The sequence below is a fragment of the Ranitomeya variabilis genome, chromosome 4 (assembly GCF_051348905.1).
Source record: "Ranitomeya variabilis isolate aRanVar5 chromosome 4, aRanVar5.hap1, whole genome shotgun sequence".
Taxonomy (NCBI): domain Eukaryota; kingdom Metazoa; phylum Chordata; class Amphibia; order Anura; family Dendrobatidae; genus Ranitomeya; species Ranitomeya variabilis.
This window is the reverse complement of record NC_135235.1, coordinates 155880321-155906825: the sequence shown is the minus strand read 5'-3', so window position 1 is coordinate 155906825 and position 26505 is coordinate 155880321. Positions and strand designations below refer to the sequence as shown.

At 46.6% G+C, this 26505-nt stretch overlaps 1 protein-coding gene across 1 annotated transcript in view; it reads left to right on the top strand.

Annotated features, from left to right (window-relative positions):
* CHAT (choline O-acetyltransferase) overlaps positions 1 to 26505 on the top strand; it is a 327907-nt gene that overhangs the window by 71696 nt on the left and 229706 nt on the right. Inside the window, exon 5 of the mRNA XM_077259349.1 lies at positions 3080 to 3133. Coding sequence (XP_077115464.1) covers positions 3080 to 3133 — 54 coding nt within the window. The remainder of the gene's footprint in view (positions 1 to 3079; positions 3134 to 26505) is intronic.

The following is a 26505-nucleotide window of genomic DNA, read 5'->3' as shown; positions in this document are numbered from 1 at the left end:
CCTGAAAAGGCCTTGGACGCATGTTTCCATGGATTTTATTTCAGATCTCCCTGTCTCTCAAAGGATGTCGGTCATCTGGGTGGTTTGTGATCGCTTCTCTAAGATGGTCCATTTGGTACCCTTGCCTAAATTACCTTCCTCCTCTGATTTGGTTCCACTATTTTTCCAGCATGTGGTTCGTTTGCATGGCATTCCGGAGAACATCGTGTCGGACAGAGGTTCCCAGTTTGTTTCAAGGTTTTGGCGGTCCTTTTGTGCTAAGATGGGCATTGATTTGTCTTTCTCTTCGGCTTTCCATCCTCAGACAAATGGCCAAACCGAGCGAACTAATAAGACTTTGGAGACCTATCTGAGATGCTTTGTTTCTGCTGATCAGGATGATTGGGTGACCTTCTCGCCATTGGCTGAGTTCGCCCTTAATAATCGGGCCAGTTCGGCTACTTTGGTTTCGCCTTTTTTTTTGTAATTCTGGTTTTCATCCTCGTTTTTCTTCAGGGCAGGTTGAGCCTTCAGAATGTCCTGGTGTGGATTCTGTGGTGGACAGGTTGCAGCAAATTTGGACTCATGTAGTGGACAATTTGACATTGTCCCAGGAGAAGGCTCAACGTTTCGCCAACCGCCGTCGCTGTGTTGGTCCCCGACTTCGTGTTGGGGATTTGGTTTGGTTGTCATCTCGTCATGTCCCTATGAAGGTTTCTTCTCCTAAGTTTAAGCCTCGTTTCATTTGTCCTTATAAGATTTCTGAAATTCTCAATCCTGTGTCGTTTCGTTTGGCCCTTCCAGCTTCTTTTTCCATCCATAATGTGTTCCATAGGTCGTTGTTGCGGAGATATGTGGCGCCTATGGTTCCCTCCGTTGACCCTCCTGCTCCGGTGTTGGTCGAGGGGGAGTTGGAGCATGTGGTGGAGAAGATTTTGGATTCTCGTATTTCGAGACGGAAACTTCAGTACCTGGTCAAGTGGAAGGGCTATGGTCAGGAGGATAATTCCTGGGTTTTTGCCTCCGATGTCCATGCGGCCGAGTTGGTTCGTGCCTTTCATTTGGCTCATCCTGATCGGCCTGGGGGCTCTGGTGAGGGTTCGGTGACCCCTCCTCAAGGGGGGTACTGTTGTGAATTCCGTTCTCGAACTCCCTCCTGTGGTCATGAATGGTACTTCGGCGAGTTCTGTCTGTGGACTCCCTCTGGTGGCTGTGAGTGGAACTGCTGGTTCTGAGGATGCTTCCTCAGCTGCCCTTGTTTGCGGCTAGGCTGCTTCTCTATTTAACTCCACTCAGATCGTTACTCCATGCCAGCTGTCAATGTATCAGTACTGGTTCAGATCTCTCTCGGATCTTTCTGATGACCTGTCTACTCCAGCATAAGGTAAGTCCCCGCTGGTTCATTTGTTGTTTATTGTGTACTGAATATGTTTCTTAGTGTTTGCTAAGTTCTAGTCCAGCTTGCTAACATGATATTGCCTTGCTAGCTGGAAGCTCTGGGTTGCAGAGTGGCACCTACGCACCATGAGTCGGTGCGGGGGTCTTTTTGCACACTCTGCGTGGCTTTTCGTAGTTTTTTTGTGCTGACCGCATAGATCCCTTTCCTATCCTCAGTGTATCTAGTAAGTCTGGCCTCCTTTGCTGAAACCTGTTTCATCCCTGTGTTTGTGACTTTCCTCTTAACTCACAGTTAATATATGTGGGGGGCTGCCTTTACCTTTGGGGGATTTCTCTGAGGCAAGGTAAGGCTTATTTTCCTATCTTTAGGGGTAGTTAGCTCTTAGGCTGTGAAGAGGCGTCTAGGGAGAGTTAGGTACGCTCCACAGCTATTTCTAGTGTGTGTGTTAGGATTAGGATTTGCGGTCAGCAGAGTTCCCACTTCCCAGAGCTTGTCCTGTCATTTAGTTTAACCATCAGGTCATTCCCGGTGCACCTAACCACCAGGTCCATAACAGGTAACACTTAATAACTCAGAAATCTGTACCAATAGTCTGAGAAGTACCTAAAGACCCATCATCAAATACATAGTAGCAACTTGAAAACAGATGATATAAGGTCAAACAAATACCATAACAAAGGTACTTTATTTGTGGTTTTTTAAAAACAAGTGTGAAAAAAGGCGATACAAAAAATGACGACATATAGAAGGACATTGTAAAAATAGCAGGAGGCACGTACACAGGGATGTAAGTCTACAAGGAATTAGATATCAATCAATACTGATATCAGTAATTTAATCAAATGCACATAGAATATACTGATATAATCCAAAAAAATAAATAAAATGCAAAAATAACAAGAAAAAATGAACAAAATGAAAAGAATATATGTATATGAAATACTCCTTAAAGGTGGGGAAAATAGTCCGCAAGCGGTGGCCAGGGAGAAACCCTTATAGACCATAGTCATACACACACCTTAGGCATCACCATACACAATATTATAGTACAGATTCAACATGAGACTAATGGTCTACAACATAATAATTAGGCCATACCACTGAATAAACCGCCGCAAATAATACCCACCGCAAAAGGGACAAAGTGGACTGTAGATCCTGGGGACGCGCCTCCGCCCCAACGCGTAGTAATACACATGATTTTGTAAGGGTTAGGCTAGTTTCATACTAGCGGTCGGCAGGGCTGCAGACGAAAGCCTTCTTCCTCTGTGAAGCCCCGCCCACTGCCGTGCCTCTTCCTTCAGCTCCGCCTATGTCTGCATGTGTCCTGATTACCCTATCTTTAACAGAAGATAGAAAGAGGCATGGCAGTGGGCGGGGCTTCATGGAGGAAGAAGGCTTTCGTCCGCAGCCCTGCCAAACGCTAGTGTGAAGCTAGCCTTAGTGATCAGGAGGCCACAGTCTTAGTTAAAGAAGGTTTTACCTGTTGAAGTCAAAGGAAAACCCATGCAAAAACAGCAACAAACAGGGCTTGATGTAAAAGCATTCTGTTATTACTGCTTTCCAAATCATAATCAATGTTTAATACTTGGGTCTTAAAATGTAAATGGATACACTATCGAATGGAGGAAGAAAATGTTCACATAGGAAAGGTTCATGCAGTTTGACAAATAACATTACTTTCTATCTGTTTAATCCCAGGTTTACCGCTAACCTCATCTCGGGAGTGCTTGATTACAAAACTTTATTGGACATGTAAGTCACATTATTTGTATAATTCACAGCCTGGCAGTACAGATGTATTTTGTAGTTATAGTTTGTTATTCCAATATTAATGAAGCAGCAGCAAGATAGCTAATGTAATTGTGCCATACAATAATACTCACTACATTTATTGACTTTTTATTTTACATTCTTCTTACTACATGAAAAAATGAACATAAATGTGAGCTGTATCGAGTGCTAGAGGAAAATATAGTGCAGTAACTTTCATAGAATTTTTTGACAATCAGTATATTGAAAAAATGATTCAAAATTATTTTTCTAAACGTGCAAAACTGCATAATGATAAGGTGAATAAATTCATAATATGTAAAAATTGCAAACTTGCTACCTTTAAAGGGATTATCTGGGACATTTATTATTTTTACGCTTGTGGCTAAGCACTAACAGTAAGTTAGTAACGATCTCCCTGTTCTGCCCAGTGCCACTCTCTGCTGGCCCAGAGCAATCACGGGTGCCAACTATTCAGCAACTTCCGCTGATGTCACGTTAACAGAGCAGCAGTGTTCTTCTCTAATAATCAGATATCTCTGGCAATGTCATGCCGATTGACAGACAGCTCCCCGCTGCCTAACTGCAGGGAGCCAGCTGTCAATTAGAGTCATGTCTGCAGTGACGTCCCATCAACATAGCAGCCTGGAAGAGAAAGAGCTGCTCTGATGACGAGAGGTGAAGTGAGCTGGCAGAGATTGCCACCTTGCAGACGACCTGCCAGTTAGTTCTTAGCCCCACACACAAAAAAAATAAAAGTCCTGGATAACGCATTCAAATGTGAGATGAGCAATAACTACAGTATAATCCCCAAGACTTTCTAGCTGTACAAACACACGTTTTATAATACTTATACAATTGTTTCCCAGCTAATTAAAAATGGAGCTAAATGATCTCTACGTACATAGATAACTTTCTGATACAGTTCTGTCACGCTAGGTGCTGGTACAATTCTCCAGCAGAGCATGGGGCCAGTTTAGCTATCAAAATAAACAGTCAGCCCGGTCCCTTCACTAAATTCTACATTGGGGAGCACAGAACCCGAAACAAGGCAGCCAGGCCCCAGAACGCAGTGGCTAAGATGGCATCTGAAATAACAGGTGGATATTAATAAGCAATGTAACTTACTATGTATAGATTTTTTACTTAAATTTTTAATTTACTGAAAAAACCCCTTGTGGATATACACTGCTCAACATAGAAATTGCAACACCAAAAAGTAAGTGAAAAGTTATGAAATTATTGAGTCACAGGATTGATAGATATGTTAATGATATTCAAATAATGGGTAACGTTTCTCCTTATGGAGAGTGACATACCAGCTGGCTTGTCAAGGTAAGGAGGCTTATTCGCCGTGCAATGCTCCTCTGGGAATTTAAATATGCAAATTGCCTCTTCTGAGAAAAAGAGGACTTAACTCTATAGCGCCACCTGTTGAGTTGTTGTTGAGTTTCCAGTACCTATGATACCATTCTCTCATGCAAGATAATCGGATCACAGGACGCTGACATTTGGCTCAAACTCTGATGAGAGTTTATGCTGAGAGTCATTGCGATAATCGATCCGATTCTTTCTGAAGAGAGAATGACCGCTTGTGTGAGTGAGCCCAAAGAGTGCTAACAGTCCGTGGATTAGTGGGCCAAAATGCTTGCCTTGTTCTGGCAACCCATGCTAGGGCACTAGCTATATGTAACCTTGTCAAAAATGCACCACATCCGACAATTTATTACTTTATAATAGTTCGCCATCAATGTAGTCAAGAATAAGCCTTTTTAGGATCAATCTTCCTAAGCCATCTATATGGGCATGTAGGTCATAGGAAGCAGAAGAAAATGATACCTCGAGATCTGCGGTCTGATGTCTTATTTCAGAGAAAACCAAGTTTTTCTTAATATGTAAATGAGATGTTCAAGACTATGGGCCGGACCCTCATCTGCATGAGAATCTGCCTCCAGAGATTATTGTGAATGAAAGGGGGCATTACCAGGGTAACACATATAGATGAGGAGAGCAGACTGTCAGTCATTACATGTCTCACACTAGTCACAATCCCTCTCATTCATGATAAGTTCTGGAGGCAGATTCTCTGGGAGATCAAAGTACGGTACATAGATCTTCACAGCTTATTTACTTATTAAGAAAAGCATTGCTATCTCTAAAATAAAACATATGATTGCAGATATTAAGGTATCATTTTATTCAGCTTCCTATGACCTACATGCCCATATAGGCCGCTTAGGAGGGTGGATCCTACTGATACATTCCCAGTAAGGCTAAAAAAGAGAAAAGGCTAAGGCTAAATTCAAAGAAAATATATTGCTGCACAATTAGTATAAATATATTCATATGTCATGCTGTAAATATTAGTAGTAACCCTAATTTTACAGTAGAAAGGAATAACACTCTGGTGTGGAAAGACACCTGATGTGCCTATGTGACAGATGAACAGTTCCCCATGGGAAGGCAACAACTGAAGGATGGAGGGCTATTGTAATTTATGTGATAACAGCATGTGGAAAACAAAAAATGAGAATTGCACTGATGCAAATGGATGAGCCTTCCAAGACAGCATAAGTTTTATGTGCATTAATATTATCATACTAAAGGATCAAATCTTTACCATCCACTGATTCATTTTAGCCTGCCAAAAAAAACACCTAATATATTAATGAAAATAGTTTATCTGTAATAAGATATCTCACTTACTAAAGTACTATCTGTTGAGAAAATACCTCTGTTAACCCCTTCCCCAGAGCCTGTTTTCACCTCCCCGACCAGGCCAATTTTTACAACTCTGACCAATGTCAATTTATGAAGCAATACAATCTCTGGAACGCTGCAATGGTTCCCTCTGATTCGGGGAATGTTTTTCGTGACACATTGTATTTTATGTTATTGGTAAATTTAGGTCAATATTTTTGACATTCATGCGTGAAAACATCGGAATTTTGACGAAAATTTTGAAAATGTCACAATTTTCAAATGTTGTATTTTTATGCCCTTAAACCAGATAGTTATATTGCACAAAATAGTTAATAAGTAACATTTAGAACATGACTACTTTTTATCTGCATCATTTTTTAAACATTTTTTTTTAAGTAAGTTAGAAGGGTTAAAATTGTATCAGCAATTACTGATTTTTCCACCAAAATTTACATAACCATTTATTTTAGAGATCACATCCTATTTGAAGGGACATTCCTCCATGCAGATCTCCTCTAGAGCAGTGATGTTTTGGGCCTGTCATTGGGCAACACGGACTTTCAACTCCATCCAAAGGTTTTCTATGGGGTTGAGATCTGGAGACTGGCTAGGCCACTCCAGGACCTTCATATGCTTCTTACGAAGCCACTCTTTCATTGCCCTGGTGGTGTGCTTGGGATGATTATCATGCTGAAAGACCCATCCACGTTTCATCTTCAATGCCCTTGCTGATGGAAGGAGATTTGCTCTCAAAATCTCACTATACATGGCCCCATTCATTCTTTCATGTGCACGGATCAGTCATCCTGGTCCATTTGCAGAGAAACAGCCCCAAAGCATGATGTTGCCACCCCCATGCTTCACAGTAGGTATGGTGTTCTTTGGATGCAACTCAGCATTCTGTCTTCTCCAAACACGACGAGTTTTGTTTCTAGCAAACAGTTATACTTTGGCTTCATCAGACCATATGACATTCTCCCAATACTCTTCTGGATATTCCAAATGCTCTCTAACAAACTTCAGATGGGCCTGGACATGTACTGGCTTAAGCTGGGGGACACATCTGGCACTGCAGGATCTGAGTCCCTGGCGGCGTAGTGTGTTACTGATGGTAGCTTTTGTTATGGTGGTCCCAGCTCTATGCAGGTCGTTCACTAGGTTCCCCCATGTGGTTCTGGGATTTTTGGTCGCCGTTCTTGTGATCATTTTGACCCCACGGGGTGAGATCTTGTGTGGAGCACCAGATCAAGGGAGATTATCAGTGGTCTTGTATGTCTTCCATTTTCTTATTATTGCTCCCTCAGTTGATTTCATCACACCAAGTGTTAGGTGTCGAGTTCCTGCCGCTGCACAGGGGGAATCTCAAACCATCTTCGCTGATGTCTCCCATTCTCCTCCAGACGCAGTGGAGCCTGCTCAGCAGAGTCATCGGTCCCAGCATCTGGCTCAAGCTGATACTGTGCAGCTGGTTACTGCTGCCCTTCCAGGCTCAACCATTGTAACCAGTACTGATCAGCGGCGAGCAGGCGTCCCTGGGACTAAGTCCAGCTTTTCTTCTTCTGAGCATGCCCAAGGGATGACCTCTCATTGGAAATCGGGAGTCACATGCTCAGGTTCTGTAGCAGCTCCTATTGGACCACTAGGAAGGTCCCGGAGAGCTTCCCCTACAAAAGGTTCGCATGGCCGCACGGCCATGGGCTAGTATAAACTGTGTGGCGGAATAACGTTTTTTCCAATCTTTCACCTGGACTGGATGCTGTTCCATATTTTATTTTGGAGTTACTACATCCAATTGGGTCTGTGGACTTGGAGCACGCATCTTTTTTTCTGATGTGCTGTCAGCTGTCTTTTTTTCTTGGACCCCAGCAGCGGTGTCGAGCGCAAGAGGTCTAGAGGAATTCTTTCCTTGAGTCTTGGGACAGAGTTCTGGGACTCTTTGCTTGCACTTTTTGTGTGGCACCGCGTCCCTGTGACGCAGCAGGGTTCGCTTCCTTAATACCGGGTGAAGCTAACCCGTGTGTGTATCCACATTATACCGCCATATAGTCTGTCATTACTCAGCAGCAGGTTCCATCTCTGCACGTTGGACCCCGGGCTGCGAACACATCTTATACCATCATTATAATTATTTGGTGCGTTCGGCTAGCCTTAACATTATACAAGCGCCAGGGTCTGGCTAGTAATGGCGGCTGAACAGTGACTGCAGTGGTACATCCAGCAGCTGGAGGGTAGGTTGGCAGCTCTTGAGCACACAACCTCGGCTGTGGATGTTACCGCAGTAGCTGTTCAGGCTGCTAGTGTGGCTGCAGCTAGTTTGTCCACTGTCACCCCTGTTGCGACTTTTTCCCGCCTCCTGCTCCCAGATACTCTGGCGATAGAAAGTCATGCAGGGGATTCATGAACCAGTGTGCAATACACCTTGAGCTCCTGGCTGCACGTTTCCCTTCAGAGGGGCTAAAGTGGGATTCTTTATTTCTCTCTTGTCAGGCAGGGCATTGGAGTGGGCTATGCCGCTGTGGGAGCGCGACGATCATGTGATGCAGAGTGCTCCGTGGTTCCTGAGCACTCTTAAACAGGTCTTTTTGGGACCTCAAGTCACCCATGATATGGCGCTCCATCTGCTGGCACTGACACAGGGCTTATCCTTGGTCAGCCATTTTTCCGTCCACTCCCGGACTTTAGTATCTGAGATGGAGTGGCCGGATAAAGCCCTCATCCCTGTATTTTGGAGGGGGCTGGATGGTCATTTGAAGGACGCATTGGCCTCTAGGGAGACAGACTGGAGGAGTTAATAGCTGTGTCAACTCGCATCGATCTCCGTTTTAACGAGAGAAGGTTGGAGCGAGCCCAGTGTAGGCAGAGGTTTCGGCTGGCTCCCACCTTCGCCAAACCTCTGGAATTTCCGGTCCAGCTGTCCGAGCCACATGGGGCCATGGAGGTGTCACGAGCGGGATCTAAGTCCCGGACCGCTCGTGCACACAAGGTCTGTCATGTCTGCCGGCAGTCAGGACATCTTGCCTCCAGATGTCCCCAGCGGTCAGGAAAACGTCAGCATTTAGTGGTTGTAGGAGGAGGTACACTAGACACGGTGATGTTTTCCTCCAAACTGTCCTTCAAGGAGGTAATTACCATAGGCCCGTCCATTCTTATGGTAGAGCTTTGTGTGGATTCCGGAGCTGAGGTCAATTTTATGTCATCTGCTTTCGCCCAATGGCACCCAATACCCCTGGTGATGCTCACTAAACCTGTGACCGTACGAGTGGTAAATGGGTCGACACTGCCCTCACAGATAACACACCAGACCATCCCATTTACCTTATCCATATCTCCATCCCATCAGGAGATTATCTCCCTGCTAGTCATTCCCGAGGGAATTGATGAGGTCCTGTTAGGGATACCATGGCTATGCTACCACTCTCCTCATATTGAGTGGTCCTCAGGGAGAATTCTGGGATGGAGTGAATCTTGTGAGGGTAGATGTCTGAGGGACTGTGTCCAAGTTGCTACTACTGAAGTACCCGCGGATCTTTCCTCTCTCCCAAAGCGCTATTGGCCCTATGCGGACGTGTTCTCCAAGAGGGCTGCAAAGACCCTTCCGCCCCACAGCCCCTATGACTGTCCTATTGACCACTTGCCTGGTGCAGAGCCTCCCCGAGGTCATGTCTACAGCCTATCTCTCCTGGAGACGGAGGCAATGACCCAATATATTAATGAGAATCTGGCAAGAGGATTCATTAGGAAGTCAGTGTCACCTGTGGGAGTGGGGTTCTTCTTCGTGCAGAAGAAGAATGAAGAATTATGCGAATGCATAGATTAAAGGGGTCTTAACGCCATCACCATTAAGAACAAGTACCCTCTGCTCCTGATATCTGAGTTATTCGATAGGTTGCGGGGAGTGAGGGTATTTACTAAGCTTGATCTGTGGGGTGCTTACAACTTGATTCGCATCCTTGAGGGGGACGAATGGAAGACAGCATTTAACACCAGGAACGGGTGCTATGAATACCTGGTGATGCCCTTCAGGCTCTGTAATGCTCCTGCCATTTTCCAAGACATTTGAATGATATCTTTAATTATATCTTCCGTGATATGCTCACCACCTCAGTTGCAGTCTATCTGGATGATATTCTCATCTACTCTCCAGATTTAGATTCCCACCGGAGAGATGTTTGCAAAGTCTTCAACCTCCTACGGGCAAACTCCCTCTATGCCAAGTTGGAGAAGTGTGTGTTTTAGCAGGAGTCCTTGCCTTTCCTTGGCTATATCATCTCCACCCAGGGATTGGCTATGGATCCCGCCAAGCTACAGGCTGTGATGGACTGGCAGGAACCCCATTCTCTCAAGGTGGTGCAGCGCTTTATGGGGTTCATTAACTATTATCGCCAGTTCATTCCCCACTTCTCAACTTTGGTAGCTCCCTTGGTACACCTCACCGAGAAGGGAGCAAATCCCAAATTGTGGTCGGAGGAGGTCTCCAAGACCTTCCTCTCTATTAAGTCTCATTTGCTAGTGCTCCCATCTTACATCGCCCCGATGTAGATAAACCATTTATTATGGAAGTGGATGCCTCATCCATTGGTGCTGGAACAGTCTTCTTCCAAAAGGATGCTCAAGGTCGGAAGCATCCTTGTTTCTTTTTCTCCAAGACTTTCTTACCAGTGGAGAGGAATTATTCCATCAGGGACAGGGAGTTGCTAGCTATGAGGTTGGCCTTCTCAGAGTGGAGACACCTCCTGGAGCGGGTTCATTTTCCCTTCCAAGTGTATACCAAGCACAAAAATTTGGTTTATTTACAGAATGCCCAGAGGCTAAACTCTCGCCAGGCTAGATGGTCCTTGTTCTTCTCCTGCTTCCACTTCACCCTCCGTTATCTTTCCTGGGAGAAAAACATCCATGCCGACGCTCTCTCCTGCTCCGTAGTGTCATCAGTTGATGAGAAGGCGGAGCCTCAGCCAATTGTCCCTTCGGCGAGCCTGAGGACCGTGGCCCCGGTTTTGCTAGAGTCTGTGTCCCCAGGCAAGACCTTTGTGCCATCTAATTTGTGACTGGAGGTTCTCTCTTGGGCTCACTCATCCAGGGTTGGTGGACATTTTGGGACCAAGAGGACATCTGAGCTTGTGGCGAGGACGTACTGGTGGCCGCATATGGCCCGTGACGTTGGAGACTATATTTGGGCGTGTGTCTGCTGTGCCAAGAATAAATCTCCCCGACAACGGCCTGCTGGGCTACTATACCCCCTGCCAGTGGCAGACAGGCCCTGTGAAATGGTCGGGATAGACTTTGTGGTGGGCTTACCCAAGTCCCGTAGCTGCACCATTATTTGGGTAGTCACCGACCATTTTTCCAAAATAGTGCACTTGGTGCCTCTTCCACGGCTACCTTCTTCACGGGCCTTGGCGGCGTTGTTTATTAAGCACATTTTCCGCCTACACGGTATGCCAGACAAAATTGTCAGTGACCGGGATCCCCAGTTTGCGTCTCAGTTCTGGAGAGAGCTTTGTCGTCTTCTCAGCATCGAGCTGAATGTCTCTTCAGCATACCATCCCGAGATGAATGGGTTGGTGGAGAGGGCCAACCAGACCTTGGTCACATACCTGGGACATTTTGTCTCAGCCAGGCAGGATGAGTGGGCATCCTTGCTACTGTGGGCAGAGTTTGTGCTGAACAACGCCGTAGGCGACTCCACAGGGCAGACTCCATTCCTCCTTAAATACGGCCAGCATCCGCGGGTTCTGTACCCATGCCTGTGTCTTCTGCTGACTCCAGGGTGGCAGAGTGGGCTGTGGAGGCACGTGACATTTGGGACCGCACACAGGATGCTATCCGGGCCTCCAAGGAGAGAATGAGGGTCTCCGCCGAAGCACATCGGCGCCCCGTTCCAACCTTTGCTCCTGGCGATTTAGTGTGGCTCCCCACCTGTAACATCAGGCTGTGACTTGAGTCCACTAAGTTTGCGCCTTGCTACCTAGGCCCCTTCATTGTCCTTGAACAGGTTAATCCTGTGGTCTACCATCTGGCCCTTCCTCCACGCCTAGGCATCACCGACACCTTTCATGTTTTCCTTTTTAAAGCCCGTCCACATGTCCCAGTTTTCCGAGTCATCTGCCAGGACATCGGGCTCGTCCACGGACAATTATGAGGTGAACGCCATCATGGGGTGTAAGGTGGTACGTGGCAAAAAATTCTATTTGGTGGATTGGAAGGGTCATGGCCCAGAGGACAGGTCCTGGGAACCTGTTGCGCACATTCGGGCTCTGCAGCTCATTGCTGCCTTCAAGCATAGCAAGGCCCAAGGAGGGGGGTCCTAGGAGGTGGGGTAATGTTAGGTGTCGAGTTCCCGCAGCTGCACAGGGGGAATCTCGAACCATCTCCGCTGAAGTCTCCCATTCTCCTCCAGCGACAGTGGAGCCTGCTCAGCAGAGACGTTGGTCCCAGCGTCTGGCTCATGCTGACACTGTGTCCTTCCAGGCTTAGCCAATGCACCAGTACTGATCAGCGGCGAGCAGGCATCCCCGGGACTAAGTACTGCTTTTCTTCTTCTGAGCATGCCCAAGGGATGACCTCTCATTGGAGGTTGGGGGTCACATGTTCAAGTCCTGTAGCAGCTCTTTTTGGACTACTAGGAAGGTCCCGGAGAGCTTCCGCTATAAAAGGTTCGCCTGGTCGCACTGCCATGCGCTAGTATAAACTTATTAATGTGTGTGTGTGGATGTATGCCTGTCGATGGATGAAAACTCTGAATCATTCCCATCCCTAGTGTTGTTGACTGCTCGCGAATGGTGGAAGCTACCTAGTGCCTGACAGTGCTATCCCGCACAGCTAGCACATGATACAGCATCTCATAGCAGTGACCGCCAGTGCGGCACCGTGCGCTAATAGAGTGCTTTCCTGGCCCAAGTCTGGGTGGTTAGTGGCGTCCGCCAGAGCGGCACTGCGCGCACTCTTGTGCGGTAAATTATTAGTTCTATTAATCTCTAACACCCCAGTGGCGGTATCGAGTGCAAGAGGTCTAGAGGAATTCTTTCCCTGAGTCTTGGGACACAGTTCTGTGACTCTTTATTTGCGCTCTTTGTGTGGTACCGTGGCCATGTGATGCAACAGGGTTCGCTTCCTTCATACTGGGTGAAGCTAACAGTGTGTGTATCCACATTATACCACCATATAGTCCGTCATTACTCAGCAGCAGGTTCCATCTCTGCACGGTGGACTCTGGGCTGCAAACACACCTTATACCATCCTTATAATTATTTGGTGCGTTTGGCTAGCCCTAACACTAAGCTGCTTGCCTTTTGCAGATTCAGTCTTCCCAGCCTGGTGCAGGGCTACAATTTTATTTCTGGTGTCCTTCTACAGCTCTTTGGTCTTCACCATGGCGGAGTTTGGAGTGTGACTGTTTGAGGCTGTGGACAGGTGTTTTTTATACTGAGTACAAGTTCAAAGAGGTGCCATTACTACAGATAATGAGTGGAGGACAGAGGAGCCTCAAACTATTTTTCCCCACTGTAACTAAACAGTGGAAATTCCCATAAGTGACCACATTTTGGAAACTGCACACCTCAAGGAATTTATCTAGAGGTGTGATGAGCATCTTGAACCTACAGGTTCTTCACAGAATCTTACAACGCTGAGCCGTGAAAATGAAAAAAATATATTTTTTTCCTGCAAAAATGTTGCTTTGGCCCCAAATTTTTCATTTTTACAAAGGTAACAGGAGAAAATGGACCACTCAATTTAGGGTTGAGCGACTTTCATTTTTTTACGGTCGAGTCGGGTTTTGTGAAACCCGACTTTGTCCAGAGTCGAGTCGAGTGCAGTTGGCCGATTACACAGGTCAACAAAAAAAAAAATTTTTTCTGGTGTCCAAAATATTTTAATGAATTTGGGGTATTTTTGGGGTGCTGATTCTGAATATGCTATCAGTTTTGCCAGATTGGCTCAAGTTTTTGAGATTTTTGGTATCTTATTTATAGCACTTGTTGGTAAATGTGACGCATCATCTCATTAATTTCTTTGGATTAGTACTTGAACTGAGCAGTTCTCAATATAGTTTTGTGTTAATTAGTGTTCTAAAAGTTTGTTCATAGCTTGATTTTTGCACTAACTTTATGTTGTTGTCTGTTTTCCAGTGAAAAGCATGAACTCATCAAGAAGAAGTTGTCTTAACGATCCAGACTCATTCTGTTACATTTGTGGTGAATACACACTGCCAAAACATAGAAGAAACATAACAGACTTCGTAAAAAAAGTGTATTTTGCCTATTTTGGGGTTATACTTGGGGACCAAGACAAGTTTTGGGCACCACACATAGTGTGCAAAGCATGTGTCGAATTATTACGAAAATGGAGCAAAGGACAAAGAAAAAGCTTCAAATTTGGTGTTCCAATGGTGTGGAGAGAGCCAAAAAATCATCATGATGACTGTTATTTCTGTGCAGTGCAAGTGCAAGGATTCAATAAGCATAAGAAACGAAAATGGGAGTAACATGGAATCTGCAAGAAGGCCTGTCCCTCATTGTGAAGATGTGCCTGTACCTGTGTTTACCATAAATAACAGTCATCATGATGATTTTTTGGCTCTCTCCACACCATTGGAACACCAAATTTGAAGCTTTTTCTTTGTCCTTTGCTCCATTTTCGTAATAATTCGATACATGCTTTGCACACTATGTGTGGTGCCCAAAACTTGTCTTGGTCCCCAAGCATAACCCCAAAATAGGCAAAATACACTTTTTTTACGAAGTCTGTTATGTTTCTTCTATGTTTTGGCAGTGTGTATTCACCACAAATGTAGCAGAATGAGTCTGGATCGTTAAGACAACTTCTTCTTGATGAGTTCATGCTTTTCACTGGAAAACAGACAACAACATAAAGTTAGTGCAAAAATCAAGCTATGAACAAACTTTTAGAACACTAATTAACGCAAAACTATATTGAGAACTGCTCAGTTCAAGTACTAATCCAAAGAAATTAATGAGATGATGCGTCGCATTTACCAACAAGTGCTATAAATAAGATACCAAAAATCTCAAAAACTTGAGCCAATCTGGCAAAACTGATGACATATTCAGAATCAGCACCCCAAAAATACCCTAAATTCGATGAAATATCTTTGGCACCAAAAATGCTGTTGACCAGTGTTATCGCTAAAAGTCGGGGATCGACCGAAACACGAAACCCAATGCAAGTCAATGGGGAAGCATAGTCGGCAGTGAGTGGAGGCCAGGAAAACACCTACAGTGCCCATTTTAATGCCAAAAACATCCATTCTTGTTTCTGAAGCTTGTCAATCTTAATTAACTTTATAATAATAGTTGGGCATTGGAAATTGGGGTCATTTGGCAAACGTTGTGGGGGGTAGGGCTGGTTCAAGGTTTTAGTGGGCACAGGAAACGTGGACTACGTCACGGCGGTGGAGCAGTGAGAGGTAAGTATGTCAAGTTTGCAAGTGCTGTGATCCTAAGCAAGCAGGGGGGCCCACTTGTTGGCATTGGCACTGGCACAGGGCCCCTCAAAGTACAGCGGTGTGTTTGCACGGCGGGGGCGCCTCCCACCGGCAGCAACACTTTTGCGTACTCTGAGGGGCCCTGTGCCAGTGACGTCGCCAACAAGTATGCCCCCCCACCTGATGAAGGAACCTGCACTTTCATCTGCACCTTCCTCTTTGTCCCTGTGTAAGGTGGTACAACATGCGGGAAGGGGAACCTTACTTTCAGCAGGGTCAGATTCTGGCTGTGTAGAGTGCAAGGGGAATGTAGTGGTCTAGGTCAATGTACCAGCAGACTCATCTAGCAGTGGCTGGGGAATGGGCAGGATGAGGAGGAAACAGATATAGGGCCAAAGAATAAAGTAGGCTAAATGCAGTTCAAAATTGGTAACAGGACTAAACAGGCGGCATTGCTTTGTTGAGTGGAGTAGCAAACCCAGGAGCAGCAGACACTGTTTTAAGGGCCCAAACACACTAATAGGCCAAATGCAGTTTAATATTTGCTACTGTAGGCCAAAAGCCAGAAGGTAGAAGCTCAGCTTTATTCAGTTGAGGACAACACCAGGCAGGGGCAGACACCGTTAGTAGGCCGGAACCACCAATCTTTTAAAAAACAGCACTTAATGAGAGCCAGAAGGTAGAAGCTCAGCTTTATTCAGTTGAGGACAAACACCAGGGAGCAGCAAACAGAGGTATTAGGCCCCATCCAGCAATTAAAAAAAAAAAAAAAAAAAAAGCTTAATCAGAGCCAGAAGGTAGAAGCTCAGCTTTATTCAGTTGAGGACAACACCAGGCAGGGGCAGACACCGTTAGTAGGCCCATAACCACCTATTTTAAAAAACACAGCACTTAAAGAGAGTCAGAAGGTGGAAGCTAAGCTTTGTTCAGTTGAGGACAACACCAGGGAGGGGCAGACACCGTTAGTAGGCCGGAACCACCAATTTTTTTAAAAACAGCAGTTAATCAGAGCCAGAAGGTAGAAGCTCAGCTTTATTCAGTTGAGGACAAACACCAGGGAGCAGCAAACAGAGGTATTAGGCCCCATCCAGCAATTAAAAATAAAAAAAAAGCTTAATCAGAGCCAGAAGGTAGAAGCTCAGCTTTATTCAGTTGAGGACAACACCAGGCAGGGGCAGACACCGTTAGTAGGCCGGAACCACCAATTTTTTAAAAAACAGTAGTTAATCAGAGCCAGAAGGTAGAAGCTCAGCTTTATTCAGTTGAGGACAACACCAGGCAGGGGCAGACACCGTTAGTAGGCCGGAACCACCAATTTTTTTAAAAACAGCAGTTAATCAGAGCCAGAAGGTAGAAGCTCAGCTTTATTCAGTTGAGGACAACACCAGGCAGGGGCAGACACCGTTAGTAGGCCGGAACCACCAATCTTTTAAAAAACAGCACTTAATGAGAGCCAGAAGGTAGAAGCTCAGCTTTATTCAGTTGAGGACAACACCAGGCAGGGGCAGACACCGTTAGTAGGCCGGAACCACCAATTTTTTTAAAAACAGCAGTTAATCAGAGCCAGAAGGTAGAAGCTCAGATTTATTCATTTGAGGACAACTTGAATTAGGGACTGCAGACAGACTTACCAGGCTGTCCCCTGTGTGGACCATGCATGCAATACATTAACCCATTGCGCCACAAAGGACACGTAACCTTCCGTGGCCATGCCTTCCGCTCCATGTGTCTGTTGTCAGGTGTACCTTTGGACTCACAGATTGACAGAATGAAAGGACAATGTGGTATTTAACATGCTGGTGGAGGGGTGGGATGGCTTTTCTCGCAAAAGAATTGTCAACTGGGTAGCTCATAGCGTGGTACAGCGTAGTCCATCATGGCTTTATTAATATTAAATAAAATAAAATAATAGGCTCTATGCACTGTAAAATAGGTTCCAGGGGTACACGGGCAGCAGTGGTCAGGTGAGTGGAGGCTAGTGGAAGGAGGGACCGCAGACAGGCTTCCAACGCCTAACATACTAAAATGGGCGGGCTGTAGGCACTGTAAAATAGGTTCCAGGGGTACACGGGCAGCAGTGGTCAGGTCAGTGGAGGCCTAGTGGAAGGAGGGACCGCAGACAGGCTTCGAAGGCCTAACACAATAAAATGGGCTGGCTGTAGGCACTTTATAATTGGTTCCAGGGGTACACGAGCAGCAGTGGTCTGGTCAGTGGAGGCCTAGTGGAAGGAGGGACCACAGACAGGCTTCGAAGGCCTAACACAATAAAATGGGCTGGCTGTAGGCACTTTATAATTGGTTCCAGGGGTACACGGGCAGCAGTGGCCTGGTCAGTGGAGGCCTAGTGGAAGGAGGGACCGCAGACAGTGGTCTGGTCAGTGGAGGCCTAGTGGAAGGAGGGACCGCAGACAGGCTTCGAAGGCCTAACACAATAAAAGGGGCTGGCTGTAGGCACTTTATAATTGGTTCCAGGGGTACACGGGCAGCAGTGGTCTGGTCAGTGGAGGCCTAGTGGAAGGAGGGACCGCAGACAGGCTTCGAAGGCCTAACACAATAAAATGGGCTGGCTGTAGGCACTTTATAATTGGTTCCAGGGGTAAACGGGCAGCAGTGGTCTGGTCAGTGGAGGCCTAGTGGAAGGAGGGACCGCAGACAGTGGTCTGGTCAGTGGAGGCCTAGTGGAAGGAGGGACCACAGACAGGCTTCGAAGGCCTAACACAATAAAATGGGCTGGCTGTAGGCACTTTATAATTGGTTCCAGGGGTACACGGGCAGCAGTGGCCTGGTCAGTGGAGGCCTAGTGGAAGGAGGGACCGCAGACAGTGGTCTGGTCAGTGGAGGCCTAGTGGAAGGAGGGACCGCAGACATGCTTCGAAGGCCTAACACAATAAAATGGGCTGGCTGTAGGCACTTTATAATTGGTTCCAGGGGTACACGGGCAGCAGTGGTCTGGTCAGTGGAGGCCTAGTGGAAGGAGGGACCGCAGACAGGCTTCGAAGGCCTAACACAATAAAATGGGCTGGCTGTAGGCACTTTATAATTGGTTCCAGGGGTACACGGGCAGCAGTGGCCTGGTCAGTGGAGGCCTAGTGGAAGGAGGGACCGCAGACAGTGGTCTGGTCAGTGGAGGCCTAGTGGAAGGAGGGACCGCAGACAGGCTTCGAAGGCCTAACACAATAAAATGGGCTGGCTGTAGGCACTTTATAATTGGTTCCAGGGGTACACGGGCAAACGCATATTTCCCATAAGGGATGGGGGCAGTGTTCTGGATCACTGCGTTGAGAAACACGTGATGGTGTCTCCGCAGTGTTGGATGTTTTGGTCTCCCCGAGGTCATTCATCTGTTCCTTCATAGCCTTTCACCAGGCACTGCTCCTAATAGCCAGTTTCCTACTCCACACTGATGAGGGGCAAAAACCCCGAAACAGCTGTTTGTGGATGGATACCATGCTTGGCATAGGTGGTCTTCCTTTATTGGATATTCTCCTTTATTGGATGCTGCCCTTCCCGTGGTTGTTCCTTCCCGGAGAAAGGCCTGGCTATTCATTGCTTGCATTGAGAAACACGTGATGGTGTCTCCGCAGCTTACTTTACATGCGTTTGCATATTTCCCATAAGGGATGGGGGCAGTGTTCTGGATCGCTGCGTTGAGAAACACGTGATGGTGTCTCCGCAGTGTTGGATGTTTTGGTCTCCCCGAGGTCATTCATCTGTTCCTTCATAGCCTTTCACCAGGCACTGCTCCTAATAGCCAGTTTCCTACTCCACACTGATGAGGGGCAAAAACCCCGAAACAGCTGTTTGTGGATGGATACCATGCTTGGCATAGGTGGTCTTCCTTTATTGGATATTCTCCTTTATTGGATGCTGCCCTTCCCGTGGTTGTTCCTTCCCGGAGAAAGGCCTGGCTATTCATTGCTTGCGTTGAGAAACACGTGATGGTGTCTCCGCAGCTTACTTAACACAATGGTATTGTCAGGGCAGGTATGGAAGGATGTCAGCGCATAGACTAAACATTGGTGGAAGTGTGAGAGATAACTGTGGAAGTGGTAGAGCAATGTTTGACCTGGGGGTGGGTGAACTCTCTTGTGGCCGGCGGTACAGGCCCAGGGCCCCTCATGTTACAACAGTGTGTCTGATGTTGGGTGCGCACCACCACCGCCAGAGATACTTTATTGTACTATGAGGGACCCAGTAGCAATGCCATCGACCAAAAGCGAGCACACCCACCTCTTCAGACAAACAGCTGTCTCACGGGTGCTTGCGCCAAGTCGCGATACCACGGCCCCGTGTGGGGAGTTTGGCCATTTAGGGAGGTGTAAACATGTCGTATGCTGGACAATCAGCTGCAGAAAATTAGACATTAGAAAAGTAATTCACAGTAGTACACAGGCAAGAGCTTTTCATAGGAAAGCTAGGTGTCGGCCGGGCAAGGTGGGGCAAAAGATTTCGAAATCCAGTTGTGGTTCATTTTAATGAATGTTAGATCGTCAACATTTTGGGTAGCCAGATGAGTCCTTTTTTCGGTTAATATTGAACCTGCAGCACTGAATACTCTTTCTGATAGGACACTTGCTGCCGGGCAAGCAAGCTCCTGCAATGCATATTCTGCCAATTCTGGACAGGTGTCTAATTTTGATGCCCAGTAATCAAATGGGAATGACAGTTGAGGGATAACATCGATAAGGGATGAAAAATAGTTAGTAACCATACTGGACAAATGTTGTCGCCTGTCACTTTCAATTGATGCAGCAGTACCTGTCCTGTCTGCGGTCATAGCAAAATCACTCCACAACCTGGTCAGAAAACCCCTCTGTCCAACGCCACTTCTGATGTGTGCACCCCTAACACTCCTAGTCTGCTGCCCCCTGGAGCTCGTGTGAGAACGATCACGTGCGCTGTGTGCTGGGAATGCCTGAAGCAAACGGTCAACAAGAGTTGATTGTTTGGTTGCTAATATTAGTTCCAAGTTCTCATGTGGCATAATATTTTGCAATTTGCCTTTATAGCGTGGATCAAGGAGGCAGGCCAACCAGTAATCGTCATCGTTCATCATTTTCGTAATGCGTGTGTCCCTTTTTAGGATACGTAAGGCATAATCCGCCATGTGGGCCAAAGTTCCAGTTGTCAAATCTCCGGTTGTGATTGGTTGAGGGGCAGTTTCAGGCAAATCTACGTCACTTGTGTCCCTCAAAAAACCAGAACCCGGCCTTGCCACGCAACCAATTTCCAGTGCCCTCGGGAAAGCTTCCGCATTAAAAATATACTCATCCCCATCATCCTCCTCGTCCTCCACCTCCTCTTCGCCCGCTACCTCGTCCTGTACACTGCCCTGACCAGACAATGGCTGACTGTCATCAAGGCTTTCCTCTTCCTCTGGTGCAGACGCCTGATCCTTTATGTGCGTCAAACTTTGCATCAGCAGACGCATTAGGGGGATGCTCATGCTTATTATGGCGTTGTCTGCACTAACCAGCCGTGTGCATTCCTCAAAACACTGAAGGACTTGACACATGTCTTGTATCTTCGACCACTGCACACCTGACAACTCCATGTCTGCCATCCTACTGCCTGCCCGTGTATGTGTATCCTCCCACAAAAACATAACAGCCCGCCTCTGTCGGCACAGTCTCTGAAGCATGTGCAGTGTTGAGTTCCACCTTGTTGCAACGTCTATGATTAGGCGATGCTGGGGAAGGTTCAAAGACCGATGATAGGTCTGCATACGGCTGGAGTGTACAGGCGAACGTCGGATATGTGAGCAAAGTCCACGCACTTTGAGGAGCAGGTCGGAGAACCCAGGATAAGTTTTCAATAAGCACTGCACCACCAGGTTTAAGGTGTGAGCCAGGCAAGGAATGTGTTTCAGTTGGGAAAGGGAGATGGCAGCCATGAAATTCCTTCCGTTATCACTCACTACCTTGCCTGCCTCAAGATCTACTGTGCCCAGCCACGACTGCGTTTCTTGTTGCAAGAACTCGGACAGAACTTCCGCGGTGTGTCTGTTGTCGCCCAAACACTTCATAGCCAATACAGCCTGCTGACGCTTGCCAGTAGCTGGCCCATAATGGGACAACTGGTGTGCAACAGTGTCATCTGCCGATGGAGTGGTTGGCCGACTGCGGTCTGTGGAAGAGCTGTAGCTTCTGCAGGAGGACGAGGAGGAGGAGGAGGAGGGGGTGGGAACGCCTACAGCCAACTGTTTCCTAGACCGTGGGCTAGGCACAACTGTCCCGAAATTGATGTCCCCTGTGGACCCTGCATCCACCACATTCACCCAGTGTGCCGTGATGGACACATAACGTCCCTGGCCATACCTACTGGTCCATGCATCTGTAGTCAGGTGCACCTTTGTACTCACAGATTGCCTGAGTGCATGGACGATGCGCTGTTTAACATGCTGGTGCAGGGCTGGGATGGCTTTTCTGGAAAAAAAAGTGGCGACTGGGTAGCTCGTATCGTGGTTCAGCGTACTCCATCAGGGCTTTGAAAGCTTCGCTTTCAACTAACCGGTAGGGCATCATCTCTAACGAGATTAGTCTAGCTATGTGGGCATTAAAACCCTGTGTACGCGGATGCGAGGATAAGTACTTCCTTTTTCTAACCAGAGTCTCATGTAGGGTGAGCTGGACTGGAGAGCTGGAGATCGTGGAACTTTCGGGTGTGCCGGTGTACATGGCAGACTGAGAGACGGTTGGAGACGGTATTGTTTCCGCCGGTGCCCTAGATGCAATATTTCCTCCTACAAAACTGGTGATTCCCTGACCCTGACTGCTTTTGGCTGGCAAAGAAACCTGCACAGATACTGCCGGTGGTGCGGAAAATGGTGGCCTTACAGTGACGGAAGGGATGTTGCGTTGCTGACTAGCTTCATTGGCCGAGGGTGCTACAACCTTAAGGGACGTTTGGTAGTTAGTCCAGGCTTGAAAATGCATGGTGGTTAAGTGTCTATGCATGCAACTAGTATTTAGACTTTTCAGATTCTGACCTCTGCTTAAGCTAGTTGAACATTTTTGACAGATGACTTTGCGCTGATCAATTGGATGTTGTTTAAAAAAATGCCAGACTGCACTCTTCCTAGCATCGGATCCCTTTTCAGGGATTGCAGACTGAGCTTTAACCGAATGGCCACGCTGTCCTCCAACAGGTTTTGGCTTTGACACGCGTTTTGGGCCAGATACGGGCCCGGCAGATGGAACCTGTTGCGATGTTGATGCCTGCTGCGGCCCCTCCTCCACCTCCGCTTCTGAACTACTGCCGCCTGCACCCTGTTCCCCCAATGGCTGCCAATCGGGGTCAACAACTGGGTCATCTATTACCTCCTCTTCGAGCGCGTGTGCAACTTCGTCTGTGTCACTGTGTCGGTCGGTGGTATAGCGTTCGTGGCGGGGCAACATAGTCTCATCAGGGTCTGATTGTGGATCAGTACCCTGAGAGGGCAATGTGGTGGTCTGAGTCAAAGGAGCAGCATAGTACTCTGGCTGTGGCTGTGCATCAGTGCACTCCATGTCAGAATCTACTTGTAATGGGCATGGCCTGTTAAGTGTTTCACTTTCTAAGCCAGGGAAGGTATGTGTAAAGAGCTCCATGGAGTTACCCGTTGTGTCGCCTGCTGCATCCTTCTCTCTTGTTGTAGTGTTTGCTGAAGAGGACAAGGAAGCGACTTGTCCCTGACCGTGAACATCCACAAGCGACGCGCTGCTTTTACATTTACCAGTTTCAGAAGAGGAGGCAAAAGAGCTAGAGGCTGAGTCTGCAATGTAAGCCAAAACTTGCTGTTGCTGCTCCGCCTTTAAAAGCGGTTTTCCTACTCCCAGAAAAGAGAGCGTTCGAGGCCTTGTGTAGCCAGACGACGAAACTGGCTCCACAGCTCCAGACTTAGGTGGAATATTTTTATCCCCACGATCATCTGATGCTCCACTACCACTACCATCATTACCAGCTGACAATGAACGCCCACGGCCACGACGACCTGTTGCACCAGACTTCCTCATTGTTTTAAAAACTTAACCTAAGTAACTTTATTTGTTGCTGTCAAACAACTTACACGGTGAGCTATAACTTCAGTATGATTTCAATATCCCTTAACAGGTTGGTGAGACCACAAGGAAAATCAGGCACAATGTTACACACTCTGTTTTCTGTGGCACCAAATCACAGAGATGCCACACACGCAGGACTGTCACTCAAGCACAAATGTCAATATTAATCTCCCACAGTTTCATTTTTTTTTTCTTTTTCAGGGAGACTTTAGAAACCAAATAATAAAAAATAAATAGGCTTTCTATGGCCCACTGAGTGAGAGATGGCACACACAGGAGTCTGGAGTGGCACACAAGCAGAAAGGGCAATATTAATCTCCCACTGTTTTATTTTTTTTTTCTTTTTCAGGGAGACTTTAGAAACCAAATAATAAAAAATAAATAGGCTTTCTATGGCCCACTGAGTGAGAGATGGCACACACAGGAGTCAGGAGTGGCACACAAGCCCTGAGGCCAATATTTTTCTCCCACTGATTGATGTAGTGATTTTTTTTCAGGTAGATTTTAGAACCCAAATCAAGCAAAAAAATAAATAGGCTTTCTATGGCCCACTGAGTGAGAGATGGCACACACAGGAGTCAGGAGTGGCACACAAGCCCTGAGGCCAATATTTTTCTCCCACTGATTGATGTAGTGATTTTTTTTCAGGTAGATTTTAGAACCCAAATCAAGCAAAAAAATAAATAGGCTTTCTATGGCCCACTGAGTGAGAGATGGCACACACAGGAGTCAGGAGTGGCACACAAGCCCTGAGGCCAATATTTTTCTCCCACTGATTGATGTAGTGATTTTTTTTCAGGTAGATTTTAGAACCCAAATCAAGCAAAAAAATAAATAGGCTTTCTATGGCCCACTGAGTGAGAGATGGCACACACAGGAGTCAGGAGTGGCACACAAGCAGAAAGGGCAATATTAATCTCCCACTGTTTGAATTTATTTTTTTTTTTCAGGGAGACTTTAGAAACCAAATAATAAAAAATAAATAGGCTTTCTATGGCCCACTGAGTGGGAGATGGCACACACAGGAGTCAGGAGTGGCACACAAGCCCTGAGGCCAATATTTTTCTCCCACTGATTGATGTAGTGATTTTTTTTCAGGTAGATTTTAGAACCCAAATCAAGCAAAAAAATAAATAGGCTTTCTATGGCCCACTGAGTGAGAGATGGCACACACAGGAGTCAGGAGTGGCACACAAGCAGAAAGGGCAATATTAATCTCCCACTGTTTGAATTTATTTATTTTTTTTCAGGGAGACTTTAGAAACCAAATAATTTAAAAAAAAAGGCTTTCTATGGCCCACTGAGTGAGAGATGGCACACACAGGAGTCAGGAGTGGCACACAAGCCCTGAGGCCAATATTTTTCTCCCACTGATTGATGTAGTGATTTTTTTTCAGGTAGATTTTAGAACCCAAATCAAGCAAAAAAATTAATAGGCTTTCTATGGCCCACTGAGTAAGAGATGGCACACACAGGGATGGCACTCTAGCAGAAATGCCAATCTTAATCTCCCACAAAAAAATAAAAATAAAAACAGGGACTGTCCTACAATTACTATCTCCCTGCAGTAATCTCAGCCAGGTATGGCAGGCAGCAATAAGGAGTGGACTGATGCACAAATTAAATAAAAAGTGTGGACAAACAAAAAAGATAGCTGTGCAGAAAGGAAGGAACAAGAGGATTTGTGCTTTGAAAAAAGCAGTTGGTTTGCACAGCGTCGTACACACACAGGCACAGCAACGCAGCTATCAGGGTCAGGGAGCCTTCTAGGGCAGCCCAATGAGCGACAGCGCTGAGGAAAAAAAAATGTAGCTTCCATTGTCCCTGCAAACAAAAGGTGGTGTTGGACAGTGGAAATCGCTACAGCACAAGCGGTTTGCAGCTTTATGTACCCTGCCTATCACTATCCCTGCTTCTGAAGAAGCGGCAGCAACCTCTCCCTACGCTCAGATCAGCAGCAGTAAGATGGTGGTCGGCGGAAACGCCCCTTTATAGCCCCTGTGACGCCGCAGAAAGCAAGCCAATCACTGCAATGCCCTTCTCTAAGATGGTGGGGACTGAGATCTATGTCATCACGCTGCCCACACTCTGCGTTCACCTTCATTGGCTGAGAAATGGCGCTTTTCGCGTCATTGAAACGCGACTTTGGCGCGAAAGTCGCGTACCGCATGGCCGATGCAACGCTGGGATCGGCTCGGTTTCATGAGACGCCGACTTTGCCAAAAGTCGGCGACTTTTGAAAATGAACGACCCGTTTCGCTCAACCCTAACTCAATTTGCTGCGCAATTTCCCTTGAGTACACCAATACCCCATTTTTGGTGGGAAACTACTGTTTTGGTGTAGGGCAGGGCTCAGAAGGGAAGAAGCACCATTTGACCTTTGGAGCACAAAATTGGCTGGAAGAGATAGTGGATGCCTTGCCACATTTAAAGAGACCCTGATATGCCAAAACAGGAGAAACCCCTACAATTGACCCCAATTTGCAAACTACACCCCTCAAGGAACTTATCCAGTGGTGTGGTGAGCACTTGGAACCCACAGGTGCTTCATACATTTTTATAACCTTGAGCAGTGAAAATTAAATAATGCATTTTTCCTGCAAGTATTGGAGTTCCAATTTTGCTGAATGTGGCAACACCCCAGGTGTGACTGTACAGTACTGTTTTACATCATGGCGAGGCTCAAGAGAGAAGGGGCACTATTTGACCCTTGGAAAACAAATTATCATAGAATAGTTTGCAGACTGCATATACAGAGCCCTTAAGTGCCAGAAGAGCAGAATTCCCCCTTAAGTGACCCCATTTTGGAAATTACATACCTCTGGGAATGTAACTTGTTGTGAACTCTATTTCTGGGCTCCCTCTTGTGGTCACAAGTGGTACTGTGTGAGTGCTGTCTTTCTGCAGGTTTGTGACTGGCATCAGCTGTCTCGTTATCTGTGGGCTGGTTTTCTATTTAAGCTCACTTGGAATCTCAGTCTATGCCTGCTGTCGTTGTATTCAGTGCTATTCTGTTTGCTCCTGTCTACATCCGTTACCAGTCTCTTCAAGAGAAGCTAAGTTCTGTTTGCTTATTCTTGCTCATCTGTGTTCAATATGTTCCTAGAATATTATGAGTTTTGTCCAGCTTGCTAATATGTGATTTCTCTGCTTGCTGGTAGCTCTGG